The sequence below is a fragment of the Rhipicephalus microplus genome, chromosome 4 (assembly GCF_043290135.1).
Source record: "Rhipicephalus microplus isolate Deutch F79 chromosome 4, USDA_Rmic, whole genome shotgun sequence".
In the NCBI taxonomy this organism is placed as follows: Eukaryota; Metazoa; Arthropoda; class Arachnida; order Ixodida; family Ixodidae; genus Rhipicephalus; species Rhipicephalus microplus.
In genome coordinates this window covers 78,996,521-79,016,893 of record NC_134703.1, presented here as the reverse complement: position 1 = coordinate 79,016,893, position 20,373 = coordinate 78,996,521, and the positions used below count along the sequence as shown (strand labels likewise).

Sequence of the window (20,373 nt, the reverse complement as noted above, 5' to 3'; positions counted from 1 at the left end):
AACGTTGCTGTTGCGGGGCCGGTACTGAGGTGAAGTCTAGCCGGACAGTGCAGCAGTGTCGACCAGCGGCGGCGTCGTGGTGCAAGGACATTATGGTCGTGCGATATCATTTTTTTTTGTTAAAGCTTGTGTAGCTCATTTTTTATTTCAGGATATGGTTTGATTTAAGGTTGGGGGAATGTGGGGGTGCTGACACCCCCCCTGTAAAGTTGTCTGCGCCGCGTGGCGCACGTGTCTCGCCCCAAGGCTTTATTTTGGTGGTGACCACCGCCAGGCGATAGATGGCGTTGTGTTCACTTTGAGTACAACTGTTGGTAGAGTGGTAGCGCCGGCGGTGGCCCCTGGCGGAAGGCAGGCCTTGGTGGTGGGCGAGGGTTGAGCGAGTCTCTTCTGCGCGTGGCGGCTGCCGCGAACGGTTGTCTGTAGCGTGGCTCCCCGGTGCTCGGCACCGCGGGCTTTGCGCCGGGGTCCCACGTGGTAAGTCAAGCGTTGGCAACGCCGCCTTGAGAATGTGTTAGTGTGTGTTTATCATGTTCATGTGTGTTTATTGTCTCACTGCGTTATGTTGTTTGTATGGTAGCGTGTTAATTGAAATTGGTGTATCATTCGACGGACGATGTCGTCGTCTAAATTAGTTAATAAATGTATGTATGTTGTGTGCTTTGTACCGACCGCGTCTGCTGTGTCCGTTGACTCCAAGAGCGTGGCGTGGCGATGCGCGCGTTCGCCTCGCCGAGACCTCGCAAAGTGCTGAACATTTGCTTAATATCGTCTTGTCACAAAGCAGCTCCAGGTGGCATGGAGCCAAACGAAGCCAAAACAACGAAGCCTAGACAAATCCATTCACTACCCATGATTCTCATGCCGGCTGAAGCGCCATGCATTTCAGCTCCCACAGACACTAGCCCCAGAGTTCCCTCTAGTGTACACAGTAAAGGCTGCTTATAATGTTAGTCGCGGAGTTGTCAATATTCCCAAATCCGTTATAACAAAGTAAATGAAGAATATTCTTGCAATAGACATAGTGTTAAGAATATACCTTTATAACAAATTTTCGGATATAACAAACTTATTTTTGTGGTAGATGAAACTTCGTTATGAGGTTTGAGTGTATAACCAAACCAACCTTCTTCAAGGGCTGCAGTTGTGCAAAACGTGCTCATGCATGCAGCCTTGCATAACCGAAAATCGAAGCATGCGATGCGTGGTGCTTACAACCATTCGAATTTCTGAATGATAAAGAAAAAATTGCAACCGCAAAAGTGGGGGGCGGGGTCTAACAAAAGAAAGCAACATCATGGAAGTTCACCAACTATGACTATTTCTCAGACCACCTCGATTGTGCGCATTACCCAGAAACTATGTCGAATCACGTGTGAAATTTCACACGCTGAAAGGTGCCAATAGTTCGATTTCGCACACACACACCTGATTTCAATACATTGCAATCAAATCGCGAACCACCATTCGAGAGCTAAACGTGCTACCATCATTTCTATAAAAAAAATGTATACTTTCTCTTCAAGTGCAACCACCGCAAAAAGTTATGTTGATTCCAGACCAAAGTGCAACTTAGATAGCACGCGACCACTGCTGAAATGCCACCAACGCAGATTAGGCCTAGCCTGTCATTCGGTATACGCTGTTGCGGGAAGTTTGTCCAAGACTATGAAGATTGGGCATCGAAAAGATTGCACTTAAGTACTGAACCAAGAACAGCGTGCATGATACAAAGTTTGTGTTCATGGCCGGGAGATCAACAATGAAAACCCGCCAAGCCTATGTAAGAGCGCACACTGGCAGCAAAGGCAAAAGGGTGCGAGATAAAGCAGTGAAAGCTTTTAAATATGCGAACTAGGTAGATAATGTGATATCTGTAGCAAGCTCGATAACCATGGCGCTTTTCTCAACAGGAAACTCTTAAATGAACTCTGAAACAGTTTTGGTGATTTCCTATAAAAACATTGGGCAGGTAGACTAAGTCCTAAGGGTCATTTAGAGACCGATTTGAGCACATCGCTGTGACTCGGCCAAATGCGTTTTCGACCGCCCACACTGAAAGCGACATGCTCTGGCCATTTGACGTCACCATGGCTGGTGATCTGATTGGCTTTCATGGGCTGTAGAATCTGCAGAAGATCGGCTGGTAGGGTGGCAGCACCTGTTGGAGTAGAGTCTCTGTTGCCAGACGGAGTGCGTTCTGCCAGGTGCAGTGTGATGGCCTCCGAGACTGTGTGCAACCTGTCAGCATGCGATCTCGGAGGTCTAGACAGGTGGAAGATCAAATCGCCAAGCGCGCTCATGAGAGCTCTGCGATCACCAGCGATGCCAGTGTGCCTCATGAGTTGAGGAGGCCAAGCGGAGGTGAGAGGGAAGGTATGATATAATCAGTGACCCACTGGGGACTGCCGATTCGGAGCAATTTCCGGAGCAGTAATCTTGCAATTAGGAGCACCTTGGAGCAGTAAAATTTTAGTCCTGGAGCGTTTAAGAGCAGGTAATCTTGCTATTAGGAGCATTTTGCAGCAGTAAAAATTTAGTTTTCAAGCAGGTAATCTTACTATTAGGAGCACTTTGGCATAGTCAAACCTCGTTATAACGAAGTTGAAAGGGGAGTTGTAATTACTTTGTTATAACCATTAGTTTGTTATAGCCAGTATCCATTTCTACCGACAATTAGCTAGCAAGAGAGAATGTACTCACTATCGAATATCACAGCAGCCCACCGAAAAACGGCCGTCGGAAGGCAAAAAACTAACAAAATAATATAGAATAATGCAACTTTATTTCCACCAAATTCGGCATATTAGCTAGATCACTTAAAAAAAAATAGTTCATAATAGACTTTTACCGACTCGCCTTCACGCAGATGACTGCTTTTCAAGCTTCAGCAGCAGTTTCGAGTCAGTCCTCATCGTCCTCGTAAGCACCAAAGAAGCGGCGCAGTAATTCTGCCACATCCAGCACTTGTGTGGGCATTGGTACGTCTGGTTCCCTAACGTTATGCTCCGGGTTGTTAACGCATTTGTCACTGTCATCATGCACCCCCGTCATCCCGCGCACAATTTCCACATTTGACAACTCTTTCATTATCATCGCATCAGCATCAGCAATGCCGTACGTGCAGGAACTAGAAAGTGTCACAGTTAGGCACAACGCTGGCGTCAACGAGAGTGTCCCACAACTTCTGGGCCTGGTCGCCCGCGGCACCCTCACTGGCGACATCATCGAAATCTTCGACTACTTTTTTTTTTCTTGACGCCGGACTCAACGGCTTTCAACAATGCTGACTTCTGCTCAATTGTCATATTTTTTGCGCTTACGTTTTCCGCTGCTGTTGTCTATCTCGTGTCAGGAGGCGAAACTAATAGAGGTGGTGTTGCTCTTCCAAAGCGAATGACAAGGAACAAACACAACCTCCGCCGTACCGGTGGGAAGCTGAGGGGGAAGAGGAGGTCATATGCGCGGGCGGGTCAATGAGTTCTACAGGAGAGGGGAGGCTGCCTGACGCGCACGCTCGCGCAAATTGCTGCACGGGCAAGTCTATTAGTTCCTGAGGAAAAGGGAGGCAGGGAGACACACCTACGCGCGTGTCAGCAGGCGGCTCCCAGCGAGCCTAAGGCGCGAGTTTCGAATTACTGCAGCAGTGATGAGACGTAAACTGTGGCGCGCTATAAGATATTGAATTGACGTATACCAAATGACCAGTAAATGCTCATTGTGGGCAAAGAATGGTTCGCTATATCCATTGTAAGGAAATTTTCACTTTGTTAAAACAAGGTTTTAAATACATGGGCATCTATGGGAACTTCAAGGGAAATTACATTTGTTTCGTTATATCCATTAGTTTGTTATATCCCACTTCTACATAATGAGGTTCTACTTAACACGAAGCAGCATGAGAAATTAACGTGGGCTCTATCACTGCTTGACAGCAGTGCTCCGAAAATGAAATTAAGTGCACATGCATGTGCACTTGATTGGATGCCCTGGATATTGTCGTTGTATGGGATGATAACTTAAATGGCAGTGTGATGTCCTTGGAACAAGAAAAACTGATTATCAAACCAGTACTTGAGGCCTTTTGTGGTCTCTCATCCTTTTATTTTACAATATAAACAATATGTCGAGCTTGTTGCATGTCGGTTTCGTCCCTACATGTAATACCATATTTACTCGCGTAATGAGTGCACTCGCATAATAAACGCTTCCCCAACTTCGGTCTTCAAATTTTGGATTTTTTTTCCCCTGTAATAGACGCACCCCCTACATTCATCCACTGCAGTCCTGCTAACCGACACTTGGCACCTATTTACCCCTTGGATCTCTTCCGTTTTTTATTATTATTATTATGCCGGCCCCCTTCGGCCACCTCAGCTCGCTCCCTTCCCTCTTCCCCTGTTGCCGTGTGCGGTAATGTTTTTTTCTTTCTATCTGGGCGCAGCACGTAACCTGTCTTCTTTATCTGTGCGCCATAGCGGGGTTCAGAAATGGGAGTGTAGAGACATCGCAGCTGATAAGCACACAGCGAGCGAGAGCGAGTGAAGGTCACGAATCTTCCTGTGCCTACCGACAATCGCTTACTGCAAATACAAAACTTTAAGGCTTAATGATGTGCATGCTATTCTCGAGCGACGGCGACAGGATTCGCTGTTGCGAAAGGTCATTCGTCGCTATCGCGCCTCAGGTTTCTGGAAAACCGAAAAAAAAAAAAAAAAAAAAACGCTTGCCACCCAGAAAAGATTGTGACGACTTCCACAACATAGTAGCACCCCCCATTCTCGCCTCGCTTGATCGCTGCACGTACTGGAATTCCTCATGTGGAAGTGAGGCGGCGGCCGTATTTTGTCATTAATCTTGTTATCGACGGTTTGTTTTGATGTTTCAGCGGTAGCTAGCTGCAATGACAATGGCGTCGTCATGCGAGGTTGCCGCGAAGTTGGCAAATGCGTTCGTAGAGCCCGCTTCTAGGCGCCCCTCAAGATCACAGCCGATACCACTGTTGCGGTTAAACAATTGCGAGCAAAGATAACTGCAAAACAATTTTATAGCGTGCACGGGCGGCGCGAGGACAGCTCGCAGAAGATAGCGCCATCAACCACCGAAAATAAGTAAAGTGCGACGAAGAATCGGTTTCCAAACAGTGTATGCGTGCGAAAAGCTGAGCGACCTAACTTTTTTTCCTTTTTGCATTACCGCACTTCTTGCTCCTTTTGAAATGTTTTCATAAAATTTACCCTGCGTAATAAACGCAACCCCAACTTTGCTCCAATTTTTCAAAAAAAAAAAAAATGCATTCATTACGTGAGTAAATACAGTATTTCTTGCTGCAACCGGGTTACGTTTGCGATTAGAGTACATATATATGGCATTGGCATTTGTGAGTAAACCAATGCAGCACACCACTACAATCACTGTCGTGAACAGAGACATATTTCTAGCCTTCTGCTATAGTTGTGCTCATCAGAGCTTTGGTTGCGGTTCCGCCACAGAATGAGGTTGAATGTCATTGCTCCCCAGAAGTACTGGCGGCCAATTTTTACGGCTTGTTCACAGGAAGGTAAGAAGGTAAAGAATTCTCTCATTAGGCTCGACCGCTGTCTCTGGCAATTAAAACAATAATTAATGTCCTTAAATACTGCCACAATGTGGCCCACGGGCCACAGGTTGTGGATGCCCGAGATAGACGGTTTAGCGCAGTTTGGCGCAATTTACGTCCATTTTATCAGGTTGGAGCAGCAAATCTCGTTTGGCACACTTCGACGCAGTTGGCACAATAGTGGGATTCCTGTATAATTGTCCATAGTGGCCTCGGTACACGGCGTGTCACTAAATTTGTGATGTGAATGATTTGATGATGCTCTAGACTAAACATTGACAAAACTTAAAAAAAAAAACTTCAGTGTCCCTTTAGGCGCAGTTGATAAGGAAGGGATTGAACATGCCCTGTTGAGCCACGCGCTGCAGGCAGCAAGCGGCCAGAGCCACGCTAGCAATGCTCATACACTGTAGCAGCGTCGGTGCAAAGGCTTCCTGGGTAACCACTCTCCTTCCTTAGTAGGCGAGCGTGCACAGCGTGCCATGGTCTTTTTTCTTTTCTTTTCCTCCCTCCACTCTTCGTTCCTTCACTTTGCATTCCCTCTTCCTCTGTAACGACCTTGTCGCTCGCACCCCAGCAGCGCACCCAGTGCACCTCCTTTCAGACGCACATTCTCTACTGCGATTGTCACAATGATTTCCTGGCAACCGCATTACAACCGGTCTTTCATCTTGGGGGACTGCACAATAGGTGGTATGAGTATACATGGGATTATATGAGAGGGTAAACATGAGTTGAAAAAGACTGCATTATAAAGTCTTGCACTATAAGCGGTAACGTTATAAGTGGTTTACACTGTAATCAGGTAACATTATGTACCAAACAACTCGCATCATGAAGCCAGTCAGTGGCAGTGTCTTAAACTTAATTGAGCATGTCATTAAGATGCTGTCATTGCAACAAAGAAAAAGTTGTGATAACAAAGCCACCCTTACTTTCGAATTATTTCTACACATGTGGATCACTGACCATCACCCACCAACTGTTGCAAAAGCTGACTAATTGTAGTTAAAGAGGCACTGACATTATATTTCAAGCTTGAATGTGCCCTTCATTCAATTTAGCAGTATTCATAGGCTTTATTGGCTAAATTTTAATGGTGTCCGTCACCTAAAGGTTATTTTATTTAAAAAAAAAAAAAGTCTACAAAAGCTCAATTTTAGCGCCCTGCGACATTGATTACTGTGATGTGCTCGGTGTGATGCATATGATCCTGAGTGATGATGCATTAATAGCAATGACATCAACAATCTAAGTGTTTTGATCGCGTCGTCAACTGGCACAGACACCTGAAAATGCTCCAACTCCCAGTGGCTCGCACACTCCTCATGTCTGATTTCTGTAGCTCGACATTGAACGATTTGTTACGAGTTCGTCAGTCAGCATGTTGGGAAACTGTTGTGTGCAGCAGTTGTGTTTATCGAAGCATGGAAAAGGCAGAAAGAGTGCGTCCTTTCATAACATGTACGGTACACTATAATATGGCCACAAGCTATCAAACTGTATAGAGAAACATCATCTCCAGCAAGAAACACGCTGATAGTATCAATAAAAATTTTTAGTTCATCCCTAGACTCCTTTGTGTTATCATAACACCAGATTACCATAGCCACAAACATGTTTGACCCCACCTGACATGTCTCACCTCACCTATTAAGCTCGGTAGGTGGGGTCATCTGGAGGCACAAAGAACCTGTGAAACATGAAATTTTTAATTCAGAAAGCTAGTGTATAATGCTTCTCAGCTGGAGTAAATTCACAGCAGCCACATAACTCAAAATGCCTTGCCTTGTGAGAACGTTTTTTCATAGCGGACAGTAGGCGAAAACAAACAAATTCTATGCAGCTATTCCCGCGGTTGTCCAATGCGTCACCACTTGTTGATATCATCATAGAGTAACCTGGTATTCCATAAACTTCTTTCGGCATAGCAAAATGACGTACACACTAAAATTACCTGAAGCTAATAGCTATGTGTGGCCCTAGTGTGCGTCCCTAGGCAGAAGGCTAGCCGATTGGGCGAGTTGGTGGGGCCCAATGACAAAAATATAAGACAGCGCTTAGATACAGGAAAAAAGAAGGAAGTGACGCACATGGTACTGAAACTCAGCGCCGTGCGTGTCACTTTCTTCATTCGTCCTGTGTCTAAGTGCTGTTTTATATATCTTTATCATCGTCTCTAGGCATCTCCCTGTCACTGCTTAGAACGATGTCCATTGCCGATCCACTGCTTTGCAAAGTGTCGAAGCTGAAATGAATTGTAAAGTCGAGAGTTCGGCAATTCCAAATTACAGAATGTTGCCTTCATCACTTGTCGAGACATCAGACAACGACGGCGGCAATGTCAATCACAACTAGCAAACGAAATGTGAGTGGAAGCTGTCGACACTTCCTTCTGTTTAAGAAAGGGAAAGAAAAAAAATCACTTGTTTGTAGCACAAAGCCACAGGAAAGCAAGGAAGGGTGGTTGACTCCTTTCCCCTTTTGAACCCTTCCTCCACCTTGCGGGTTTTCCACAGAACTAATTTGCAATTCCTTCTGTTTAACACGATCAGCCGGGGTGCAGTCAGAAAATGGCTGTGAGACAGTGCTGTTAGCACTGCATATTGGAGAACTTTGACCCGTTCTGATTAAGTACTCAGACTCTGAATAGTACTACATACTGGTTATATTATTCAATATAACAAACAGTTATTTGTCCCTGCATTGCATACTGAGTCACGAACCGCCACCAACGGGCCAATAACTACGTGAGAATCCAAAAATACTGGCATGGGTAAATACGATGTCGGTGCTCCTTTACATACTAACACTCAATAAACATATTAGGGAGTCAAAAACTTTCAAAATGACTTGCAGGAGGCACGCACTACATACTTGCCACTACCCCGTGTGCTCAGATTTGGGTGCACGTTAAAGAACCCCAGGTGGTCGAAATTTCCGGAGCCCTCCACTACGGCGTCTCTCATAATCATATGGTGGTTTTGGGACGTTAAACCCCATATATCAATCAATCAATACCTGCCACTACATTCTGTCTGGTTATATAATGATGTGAAGAAACAAGCAAGAACACCATAATTACCAGGAGCACAAAACCACCTACTTTTAAAACAGATGTAGATGGCAAGCGCTGTTATAACGGCACCAAGTAAGACCAACGCAAATGTCAGGGAAATGGTAATGGCAACCTTTGACCCAGTATCTGGAATAAAGCAGGACGAAATAAAAGATCCGTTAAAATACACAGTCTTTAATAAACACAAAAACACTAAAGGCAAGAACGAGAACGTACACTGTACAGCCAACAATTGGTTTATTGTGCGTTAACATATTAAAATAGGGTGACAAAAAAAGAGCCAGGGAAGGAGGACGACATCTGCGTGGGTGCGACGATAATATTAGAGCATAAAGCTTCTCATTATTGTCCGAGATATCGAAAATTCCTTATAGGTTGATTAAAGTGAGGGAAGGGGCGCTGAACCTATCGGCGGCCATGCAAGTCATCTCGCACATCTAAAAAATTCCACATGTCATATCATCTTTATATATGCCCAACAGTCTTGCTCTTTCCAGCGTGTTCATTGCGTTAATGTGTTCATTAAGCGCCGTGTATTCTAATGAATCCGTATCAACAAGCTCATTTTAGCGCCAACTTTAAAAAAATCTGTGACATCTGAATAAAGTGACAGCCCTTACATTAGATATTGACTATACTACCATAGTAATCTCTACGCTCTACATAATAACTACAATAAAACCTAATTAATTCAAACACAGTCATTTTAAAATCTCAGTTAATTTGAAATATTTCCGCAGTCCTATTTTTTGCAATGTAAGTCTAAACGAATAATCTGAAGTGGCGGGCAGCACCAGCCCAGTTCATTTGAAAACTTAAGGTGCCATGTGGTGATTCCCAATACCAATTTCGCCGCAAATCTGCGAAAATGACGGCCCTTAACAGCCATAAGGCAATGCAGCGTAGTGATACTAATGAATGGCAGCTGACGAAATTTTCTGTCGCGCGAGGCGAAATACGGAAACAGGTAGGGATAGACGGAGAGGATAAAGTGTTATCCTCCTGTTTCTGTATTTCACCTAGCACTACAAAAAATATTTCAAATGCATCATGAACAAGCCCACATTGCAACTCTCCGAAGCTGAAGCACCTCAGTCTCGCTACATCTACTGCAAAAACAAAGGAGGAAAAAAAAAAACGGTTTTGTGTTCAGCTGAAATGTGTGCCTGCGGAAAACAAACCATGCTTCACTGCGACACTGACACACGGGCAGTATATAGCATGCTCCTTCCAACGTCAACACGTTATGATTTACCCATTCTTTCTATGAATAAAAAATAAATAATAAAGGACGATTTGGCAGAATTCCCGTTGTATGCGGATCTCCAATTGCCAGTTGCTCCAGCAATTTGTGCACTAGCACAGCTGGCGGAGTTCTTGCTTGCAAAGCCCACTTCGAAAACCAAGTTTGAAAGCTTCAGTTATCATGTTTTCCAGCCAAAACACATAACTAATTTCATCACACTGGCCATTATTACATTCTTTATTTTACCAGAAAGAATGGGCAAATGATCGTATCATGACGTATACTAAATTAATTATCATATCATTCATTAAAGCTGCACATAAACTATCTTTTATGACAGTATTTCCCAAATAACATCATAAGCCATGGATGTCCGTATGAAAATGCGCACTATGAATGTGCTCGGGAAACCAAGACCTAAATCGCCTGCAAAAAGACTAGCTGGCATAGCAACACAAGTGCAGAAGCTCTGCCCACGTAGCTTTGGCTGTGCCGCCACAAAAAATTGCCGCCAGATATAAAAGCAATGATGGCTGTTATGTAAGTGTGACGATGGTAAAATTATGGCGATGGTATGACATCAAGTGATTATAGTGGAAACGAAAGCAGGTGCACTACCTAGCCCTAGGCTTTTGAATTTTAATTCGCGATAACTGCACGCCTGTGAGCAAAAGCATATGTACTGACCGCTGGAGTGCGCCCCGAAATTGTCGATTGCAGTCTAGTGACAAGCCGACCGCTGCTGAGAGCATTGTTCAAGCCGCATTCACTACAGATTGCCCTCGACAGCACAATGCTCTAAACAGCAGATGGTTCGCTGCCCGATGGCGCAGATGGCAATTTCAGCGAAACCCCCATGGTTCGTATATTTTTGCCCACAAGTGCACATAGCTCCCCAACATGCAGGCTTCAAGGTCAGGGGTAATGCAGTGACCACATCTACATATTCTAGGCACAGTAAAAACACAATGATACACAAAGCGCAGTGAATGCAGAACGTTTCGGGAACATAAAATGTGGCAAAGTACAAACCTGTAGGGATTGTAAAAACATCTGTTCTGGACACCGTGCCCGACTGCTCAGTCCAGTTAGGGTGCTCGGGGTGCACGCACAGGTAGTATGTGCCAGCATCCACGTTTGTAAAGGACACAGTGGTCATTGTCAGGTTGCCAGGCTCAGCTTCTATGATCTGCTCTTGAACCACAACACCACCATTTGGTGAATTCCAATCCCAACTCACAAGGCTGACGTTGTATCTGTGTCATACCAGAAAAGAGATGAAAGCACATTTTTACACCAACACTCGACAACCAGTACTGGCTCATTTGCAAGAATCAATGTCCAGCCGAGATACATGTTTCGTTTATACTGTAGCGCACTGCAAAGGTTCGCAGTCTTTATAGCAAAGAACAGAGATGGTGACAACCATAGTCGTGCCAGCTAAAGCAATATACCTACAATCATCATCAGCCTGGCCAAGCCCAGTGCAGGGCAATAACCTCTCCCATGTTGCACCAATAAACCTGATACTGTGCTTTCGGCTCCCAGGTTATAATACCTGCAAACTTCTTAATTTCATCTGCCCATCTAATTTTCTGTCTCCCTCTGTTTGCCTTCTCTGCTTGCCTTCTCTTAATTCTAGTCAGTTACTCTTCATGACTAGCAGTTACCATGCCAATGCACTAACATACCTGGCCCGTTTCTTACTGTTGATTTCAACTATGACATCTTTGTCATGACAATCCTAAACCCCCGTTTATTCCCTGACGCACTCTGCTCTCTTCCTGTCTATTGAAGGGACAGTAAAAAGAAAAATAATTTTGCGTATAAGTCCAATCACAATCCCGAAAACACCACTCTTACTGTGACACGATGCTTGGAAAGCAAAAAAAAACACATGAAAAGAAAATGGGTGAAGACGCCACCTTGAGATTTCCGCACTAAACTCCAGGATGTCATAGATTTTGAAGGAGTCTAGTGGGCCTTCCATAGATCGTAATCAATAAAAATGAAGTGAATTGCTACCTGTCGATACCATAAACCTACCATACAAAATTTCAGAAAATTTGATCGATCCAATGTTGTGAAAATATGAAGAATGCATTTTAAAATTTATGACATTGCGTGCAGATTCTGGAGCAAAATTTAAAAATTAAGCTTTGCTCCACTAATAATGAACTTATGATGATGAAGCATTAAATGATGGTGACACACAGCATTAAAGGGACACTAAAGTCAAATAACAATATACGTCAGAGTGAAAGCTCAATGTATGACAACATCTAAAACGATAATATTATCAGCAACAGTGCCCTACTTACCACAAAATTTAGGAAAATGCACAAAAACACAAGCGCCGCAGTAGGACATTTTCAAAATGATCCCGACGACATCAGATGGTTCGTCTACAATTAGTCACTAGTAATTAATCTAACTGCACTAAATAAATAACCTTCCGTGCGTCAAGAGACGCAATAAAATGCTGCTTGTTTGTTTCTGTTTTATTCATGAAAAAAAGAATCGCCGGGACGTTACTACAGTATGGGGAATGGCGCGATTGGTTCAGAAATTCAATTTTCGCGTGGTTACACAGGACAGGTGGTGCAATCTAGCGGCGCGCAGTTAAAACAAAAACATCTGCGATCTCGAAGCCAATGGTGGAAAATCGATCAATGGCCGTTGTTGCTGCTGTGGCTCCCGCTGCTTTCGGTCTGCTGCTACTAGCGCAGTAAAGCTGGGCAACAGTGACGCGAGCCGGTCCAGTCAGTCCGCTTCTAGAGGCAGGTAATTTGAAGAGCGCTAACCCGATGCGGACAACTAAAAAGTGATTTTATTTCAATACACGCCCTTCCTTGGCACATAAGTGACACTACGAGGTTCCTGGACCGCCATTTCAATAGTCAACATCGACTTAACAGTTGCCTTTAGTGCCCCTTTAAAGTTTTCAGAGTTCAGTTTGTCAATGAAACATGTGCTGTTACTTTTTAGTGTCCCTTTAAGTTTACATCTATTATGTTCCTTTAGATCATCCTCACTGACGCCCTCTCCGAAATTCTTAAATTGCCTTCGACTATAGGTATATTGGAATACACCAATACGCCTAGAGTCAAATACAACTTAAGAAGTCTGGAGATGCTCCGACCAGGCAATCGAAGCGCAGGTGATCGCTTCTACGACTGGTTCCACTAATGCACTTAGTGATGTTCGGTTAGCGGGGATTACAAGCTGGCTGACTCAACACATTTCGCTCAAACCTCAATATAACGAAGTTGCATCTGACATAAAAATAAGTTCATTATATTTCAAAATTTTGTTATAAAGGCATATTTCTAGCAATATGTCTATTGCAAGAGGACTTTCAATTTACTTTACTATATATCTGGGTTTGTTATATCGAGGTTTGAGTGTAGTATGAAGTGTGCGCCGATTGATGCAGGCTTGTGTGCATTCGCCTTTGAGGAAGAAATGCAGTAGATGTATTAAGACGACTACTGAGGCAGTCAAGCAACAACTACTTAAATGACACTTTTAAGCACTAAAGCATGAATGAAATTCAGACTATAGAGTAAATCGGAAGCGTGGAGCGAGCTGCAGATTACTGCTGCTGTAGATTGCTGCGGAACATGATCTGCCATTATTTGTTCCTGCTATGCTACTCGTGAATATTTTTTTTAATCAGCAAGTGATGTCAATATTGTGACTAGGACATAATATGAAAATGGGTTCTAACTTTTTAAGTCCTGATTACTATATCTTCTTGACACTCACTGCACTTGTAATTGTGCTGTTGCATCATACTTATAGCTTGCATAGCAACATTGCAAAATTCTCAGTGAGGCTCAAAAAAAAAAAAAAAGTAACACGTTTACCTGGTAACATTGAACTTGGCATCAGCGAGACCAAACTGAGCTGCCACACACTTCTTTCGTAATGCTGGCTCCAGGATCATGATAGTGCTCTCCCAATTGCTAACATTCTCTGCTCCTGCCAAACACATGCCAAGTGACAATCAATACCTCAGACAAATCAGTGTTGCACAAGTGCCTATGATCTACCTATCAACCATGCTTAGGCAAACTCTTTAATGTCAGGTGCCCTGTTAGTCACTTTGTAGATGTGCATTCATTGCAGACAGTTATTTCCCAAGAAAAATCATTGCAGGCAAGCTTCAGTTACAGTAAGCAAAAATTATTTGTGTACTTTAAACATGAACGAGATTGCAAACGGCATAAAGTTGGCTACAACTTCACAATACAGCGACATTTGCACATCAAAAACCAGTGAATACATGCCTGCACCGATGGGCATGCACACTAGACTGGCCTGATGAGCCGGACAGTCAGTCATCCCACTGTCGAAGCACATGAGTGGGAATATTTTTTTAGATGCAGAAACAATCAGCTGCCCTGCTTATTTGAAGTAACTGAAGGGCCCTGCAACTCTTTTTTGAGTTATGACATAATAATATTACTATTTGCTCACGACGTTTCACGAATCACACATTTCAAAAAAAAAAAAAAAAAGATTTTTGAATTTGTCAAGTACGAGCGGAGTTGCTGCTATTTCTCACAAGCTTCGAGCACTTTCTCACTCGTTTCGTGCCAGCAAGCACAATCAAAGCTACGCAGGATAGACAAGGGCATAAGAAGATGTGTCTATTTATCAGCGTGCATCACGACCTTGAGCGCTTTTCTTGCTTTCTTTCCAATACGTGGCTAACCTCACGTGTGACTGCAAGCACACACGTCGATACATGGCATCATCTTTTGGTGGTCATGGTAAGTGCGATGCAAATCAGCCAACCACAATGGATGCCGATAGCAGGAATAGAAATGTGCGGATATGGCATCATTTACAGAGGGAAGAGGAACCGATTTCCAGCTGACTTTGAGAATTGATTGTAAATCCTAGGTCACATACCGCGCTATGTTGTTTGGCTCACATATTTTGGAGAGCCTCAACTATCGATCGGCAGCATTTTCTGACCATGCTCAAAAAGTGTTGCAGGGCCCCTGAAATATTTCAAGCAGCATTGTCACAAGGTTAAACATTAAGCTTTACTGAGACGGAAGACACAAACTTACAAAAGGGAAGCAAAGAAGAGACCAGGCCAGTCACACCTTTGAGAGAGATTTCAGGGATGGAAGAAGTCAAATAGAGAAAGATGAGAAGAAAAGTGAAGGAAAGACAGCTCACAGAAAGCACTACAGAGTAGAAAAACAGGGTTAGTGGGAAAAGCACAGCTACGCATGTGTAACATGTTACAGAATTCATCTTCCTACTTCGTAACTCAGCTAGCAACAGGCAATGTACAAAGACACTGCAAGCTGACAGCTAGTACTAAAATGACTAAAGTAACAAAGTAATGGCAGTTAATCTTTGCACCTCAGCCAGCATCGTTTTTTAACATCGAAAAAAATACAACAAAGGAGCATGCCACCATGTCCTATCATGTCCTGGTATAAACTGATATGGCCCCCCTCCTCCCACCTTTTAATCAAAAATTTTGCATCTGTCCTGCCTGCTTTATACACTCTGTGAAAACAAGTAGTGCAATCCTAGTGCAGAAGAGAAAAAGACATAACTTTTAAGCAAATTAACAAAAAAAAAAAACTGAAGCCCATAGGTAAATAAATAAGTCCCCTACTTTCAATACACAACTACCAATTTGGCAATTTATCAGCGAAATTAAAGTAGCCAAGACACCACAACAATCTAATATTGTAAGGTATTGGTAAAGAGAAATTGCTTCAATAGAATTGCTGCCTAAATAAAACAGATGCCTCTAATTTGTTTATTCTTGTACTTGACTGCTGTACCTTCAAAACATCTCTTCATGTAAAAGGAACTCCTGGAATAGAACACATTTTTTTGGTCCTTTCAGATTCCACTTTAGAATATTCTTACTGTGGATGCAGCAAATGGCAATATTTTTAAGCACCCTTTTTAAGCAATGCATGCCACATAATTTTCATTGTGCCTGCAAAAAATGGTGTCTGTTTATTCTGGCATGAATGTGCTGCTAATTACACACTAAGATGGCAAAAAAATTTTACAGAGAAATTATTAAAACTAATGTTAATATGTTCATTGATTATCAAAACATGTGAACACATAATAACTTATTATCTAGACAAATTTATAAGCACTAGTACAGGCATCTGAAAAGATATTTTTCTAAAACGCTCACCAAGTCTGAGAGGTGATGTAGACAGTGTGACAAAATACCTTCCGACACGATTTGTAGGTAATCCCCTTGATGTAACGAAGAAGTAGTTGTTGAGATAATCCCCTCTGATTTTTTTGTAACAGTCGTAGAAGACACTTGCCTAAAAATAAAAATTCAGTAGACAAAAAATTATTTGCGTTTTCTTCATTGCAAGGATCTCCCGTGATGCTTGCCTAATCTCTAGAGGTGAGTAAAAAGAAAGTGTCACTGTATTGAACACATTTAGTATTAGCTCATTGGCAATCAGTATACCAGTGAGTAAGCAGCAAGTCGTAAAAAATATCCTTCTATGACCTAACAAACATAACATCCTACGGAAAAACCACTTCAGGCAAAAAAGCCATGTTGCGTTTTATTTAAACTGGCACGAAGTTAACCAATGGCCCAAAATACACCACAAGAGAGAACAAAGCGCTTAGCCAACATTAGACAGCATTTATCAAGAAACTCAAGGATCTTCAAAAAAAAAAAATAAAACAATTGCAGGAAAAGATATTTAGTACAAAGCAACACAAGGATGAATATCATTTTATGGTTTACCACCAAGGCTGAATTTCTCGCCTTATGCCATTCGAGAACTTTCAAGGGCTCTTAAAGGGTACTTTTCAATTTTAAGGAGTTTGATGCGGTTTAGAATACCTGTAAACACCCTTATTCTATCAACGCAACACAGTATTCTTGACAGGAAGAAAAGGTACCAAGCAAGATTTTTGAGAAAAGAAACATAATAAGTAAGCCGGATGGTAATTACTGTTGGGGACAGAAAGACGCCCAAAAAAGTCGGTTGCTTTCCGAGCGCGCCCTATCCAAAAGCTTATAAACCTCACCGGTTAATATTGGACAATGGCTACACGTAATATTGCGGATGACAGCTGTAAGATGCCACACCCACCGAGGGATTCAAGTATTTCCTCAAGTCGAACGTGCGGCAAGTCTTGTACTTCTTCCCACTGCCAGTATACTTGTGGTCAAGCAATGAAAACTCAAAGCCACGCACATCTGAAACATTGATATTTCAAAGGGAAGTCAGTCGGCAACAGTTGAGCTGCAAGCAACATACGTTGAAACCTTGATATAACGAAATATTGGTTATAACAAACTTATTTTCGTTTAAAATGCAACTTTGTTATAATGAAGTTTGAGTGTACTGTTTCAAAGGAGGCCAAACATTAGAATTATTTATCCACATTTGACAATATAATTCGCCAGGTAGCCCCGCCAGAGTTCGACTAAAGACCTTGCTGTGAACACTGATTCTAGAAGTAATATATGCAATGACAATTCAGTCACGTGGTACTAGAAGTGCAGTATCCAAAAGGAAAAGCTTACACTGACACCCTCTGTGGGATTGCCATTTAATGTGGAAAAAGAATGCAAGGTGTCAAAGCAGTAAGGAAAACCAGCAATATTGTGTTTGGCTCAACTACAACATGCCTCAAAAAAGTCGGCAAGGTTTAATTACTAGTGCATCACATAGCACTCCAACGAATTGATTCTCAAGTGATAACAAACCTGATGAAAAGGCACTTTTTCTATGAAGTACCTATGTACCTCGCGTATGGCAAGGATTTTTAACAGAAATTACCGCACACCAATTGTTAACTAAAAAAAAAATTAAGAACAGGGCCATTTTCAAGAAGGAGAAGCAGTATTGCATATTAACCAAACTCCCCACCCTGTGAAGCCAAGATTTTAGGTATAAACAGAAACACATCAGCCTGTGAACTCTAGTAGATGTATTATATAAATAAAAAAGGAACTGGTCATGTTAACAACACATCCATGACCCTTTATGAAAACAAGATAAAGCTTCCTTGAAGAAACATCCACAGCCCAATAAGTGGTATTGTCTAGAATATAGACAATACCCATTTAATCTGCCCACCACTGTCACGCCCCATTGCAATGGGTGCAATAAACCAGTAAGTAGCACTTGTCCTGTCATCTCTCTTGTGTTTGTTGTTTTTAGTGCAAAAATGAAACATTTTCGAGTGTTAACCAGCTTCTTCAGCAACAAAGTCTCAGTAAGGCTTTAGAAATTGTTACTCTTCAAGCTTTTGAAGAGTTAATAAACATCTGTTTATGAATTCAATCATAGTTCTTTTTCTGGCACAAACACACGACACCACCAATTTCTAAGGGCCCCCTCGGCTTACATACTGAATTGGACATACCTTTTGATGTGGTCTGAAAGGAAACGTTTAACGCAATTTCCCCCTGATTGACATATGTTGACAGGTAAATGCTATAGTCCAGGTCTTCGAATGAACTGACCACATGCTCTTCATTCAGGTTCCAAGCAGAGTAGTCATAGGTGAGGCAACCTGAGAAACGGCAGAAATATTCCAGTACAGCAAAGTAGACATCGCTGCCCATTTCAGGCTGAACTGAAGCTGGGCAGTGAAAAAATGAGCAGCGGTTCGTTTTAGGTCAAAACGTTTTAAAACAAATGTTACTCATTTTTATATAAAACAGCGGAGCAAAACCAACTCAAGCTTATCGATAATGAAATGGTTGCGCACAATCCGATCTTCAACAACAAGTAACTTATTTTTTTTTTCATTTAATCAACTTCACACCAACACCTGCTTTACTTTTCTCGAAGCCAGTGCGAACGCTCACTCCTCAATGGGAGCGATTGGTGCGCCTTACTCCCGGGAGTGGTCGTGATGTAACCCCACAAAAAAGGGCATGGCTGCCTGCATCCCATAAGCGTACGAGCGCTTTTCTATGGAGATGTGAATGAAGCGCTCTCACTCTCCAATATCACGCATCCATCAGATCCGTTCACTAGTGCTTCTTCTTTGTGGCTTGAAACAATGCCACTGCCTTACGATGCTTTTGTGGCACCTTTCGAAGTCAGCGCATGCAGCAGCATCGCAGTGACGCTTCCGCACTGCTTGTCTGCATAGCGCCACAAACGGAGACCTGCTATCTCAAAACACCACGTCTCTTGAGAACCAGTGTGGTGTAAATATGTCTGGGCATAGCAAATACATAGTTACACAACAGTAGTTTTTATATTCAAGACAAAGCACAAATGCAACATTTCTCACACACGAAAAAAATTAATCAAATGAAGAATGAATAATTGTTTTCCTTCAAGTATCTGTAGCTTATAAGATAGCACACATAATAAACACAGTGTCAGATACGCATCACTTTAGGAGTTGAGCAACTTTTAGCTGCAAACATCAAAAACTATGATTTCCCCCCCCCCCCCCCAAAAAAAAAAAATAGCTGAATGCGGGTGTTTCTGCAGCTAACACAGCTGCGAACATGGACGTCAGGAAGATGTCTATGTTAAAACAAAAACTTTGGCTGCTGTTAGTAGCGTAGGAAGGTAAGAACAGACATGACGGATGTGTTTTATATAGTAGAATTGGGTACACTTCGGGTCACAAGAAATATTTTTCGGTGTGGTGCCTCGGTGAGAAGAGACTTTTTTTTTTTTTTTTTTTGCCAACGCAAACTTGCGGTTTGAGAGGCACAGTTGTACAGTTTTTTCTATACAAAAATCACTTGTTTTTTTAAGAATAATACTTCGCAGGCTGCTCCCGGACGTTCCCAAGCTAGTGACTTCGCGAGAAACTGACAAGAAACTGCGTCACTTACTGTTTGTGTGATGTATGATGCATGGTCCAGGTGGACGTAACTGAAAAACAACAAAGTAAAATTAATTTCTGAACCGTGATTCGATGGAACGAGGCACGGTTACAGCCACAACGATACGACCCGACCAGCTGATCCATCCTGTGCGCGAGGAAGTATGAAGCGGTAGATGGAAGGAGAACAACACGAAATCATTAATACGAACGTGCGCTAGTCTTCAAACTGGTTACACGAACTCTCGCCATATGCACGCAGGTACTCATGAACAGAGTGACCTAGAATATCATGAAGATGTTTACCATGAACGAGCAGTTCGTTTGCAGAGAGGTGGTGCTCCTTTCGCAGAACGCAGGGTAGTAAGAAGAATCATCGGTGCTGCCTACATCACGAAAAGAGCACAGCAGAGGTATAATCACGAGTAACTTAGCGAAGAGGCTGCCCGAAACGATGTGCATCTTGTCCGTCTTCAACCACCATAACACTGCCAGCAGTTCATGACCAAGGAAGTGAAGTTCGTACGAGAAACTCTATGGGAAAACACCTGTGCAACAAGTTGAAAGTGAATCACACACATGATGATGATGACCGAAAACTCATCATGAGGATTT

General features: G+C 42.7%; 1 protein-coding gene across 1 annotated transcript in view; it reads right to left on the bottom strand.

The window, feature by feature from the left end:
• The window catches only part of LOC119172151 (uncharacterized), a 31,541-nt gene extending 11,171 nt beyond the window's left edge, over window positions 1-20,370 (bottom strand). Inside the window, exons 1-8 of the mRNA XM_037423170.2 lie at window positions 20,065-20,370; window positions 19,769-19,808; window positions 18,328-18,477; window positions 17,046-17,152; window positions 16,115-16,253; window positions 13,794-13,908; window positions 10,957-11,180; window positions 8,706-8,804 (exon numbers count right to left, since the gene is read on the bottom strand). Of these exons, the coding sequence (XP_037279067.2) occupies window positions 8,706-8,804; window positions 10,957-11,180; window positions 13,794-13,908; window positions 16,115-16,253; window positions 17,046-17,152; window positions 18,328-18,477; window positions 19,769-19,808; window positions 20,065-20,220 (1,030 nt within the window). The 5' untranslated portion in view covers window positions 20,221-20,370. The remainder of the gene's footprint in view (window positions 1-8,705; window positions 8,805-10,956; window positions 11,181-13,793; window positions 13,909-16,114; window positions 16,254-17,045; window positions 17,153-18,327; window positions 18,478-19,768; window positions 19,809-20,064) is intronic.
• Between the last annotated feature and the right edge of the window lie 3 nt (window positions 20,371-20,373).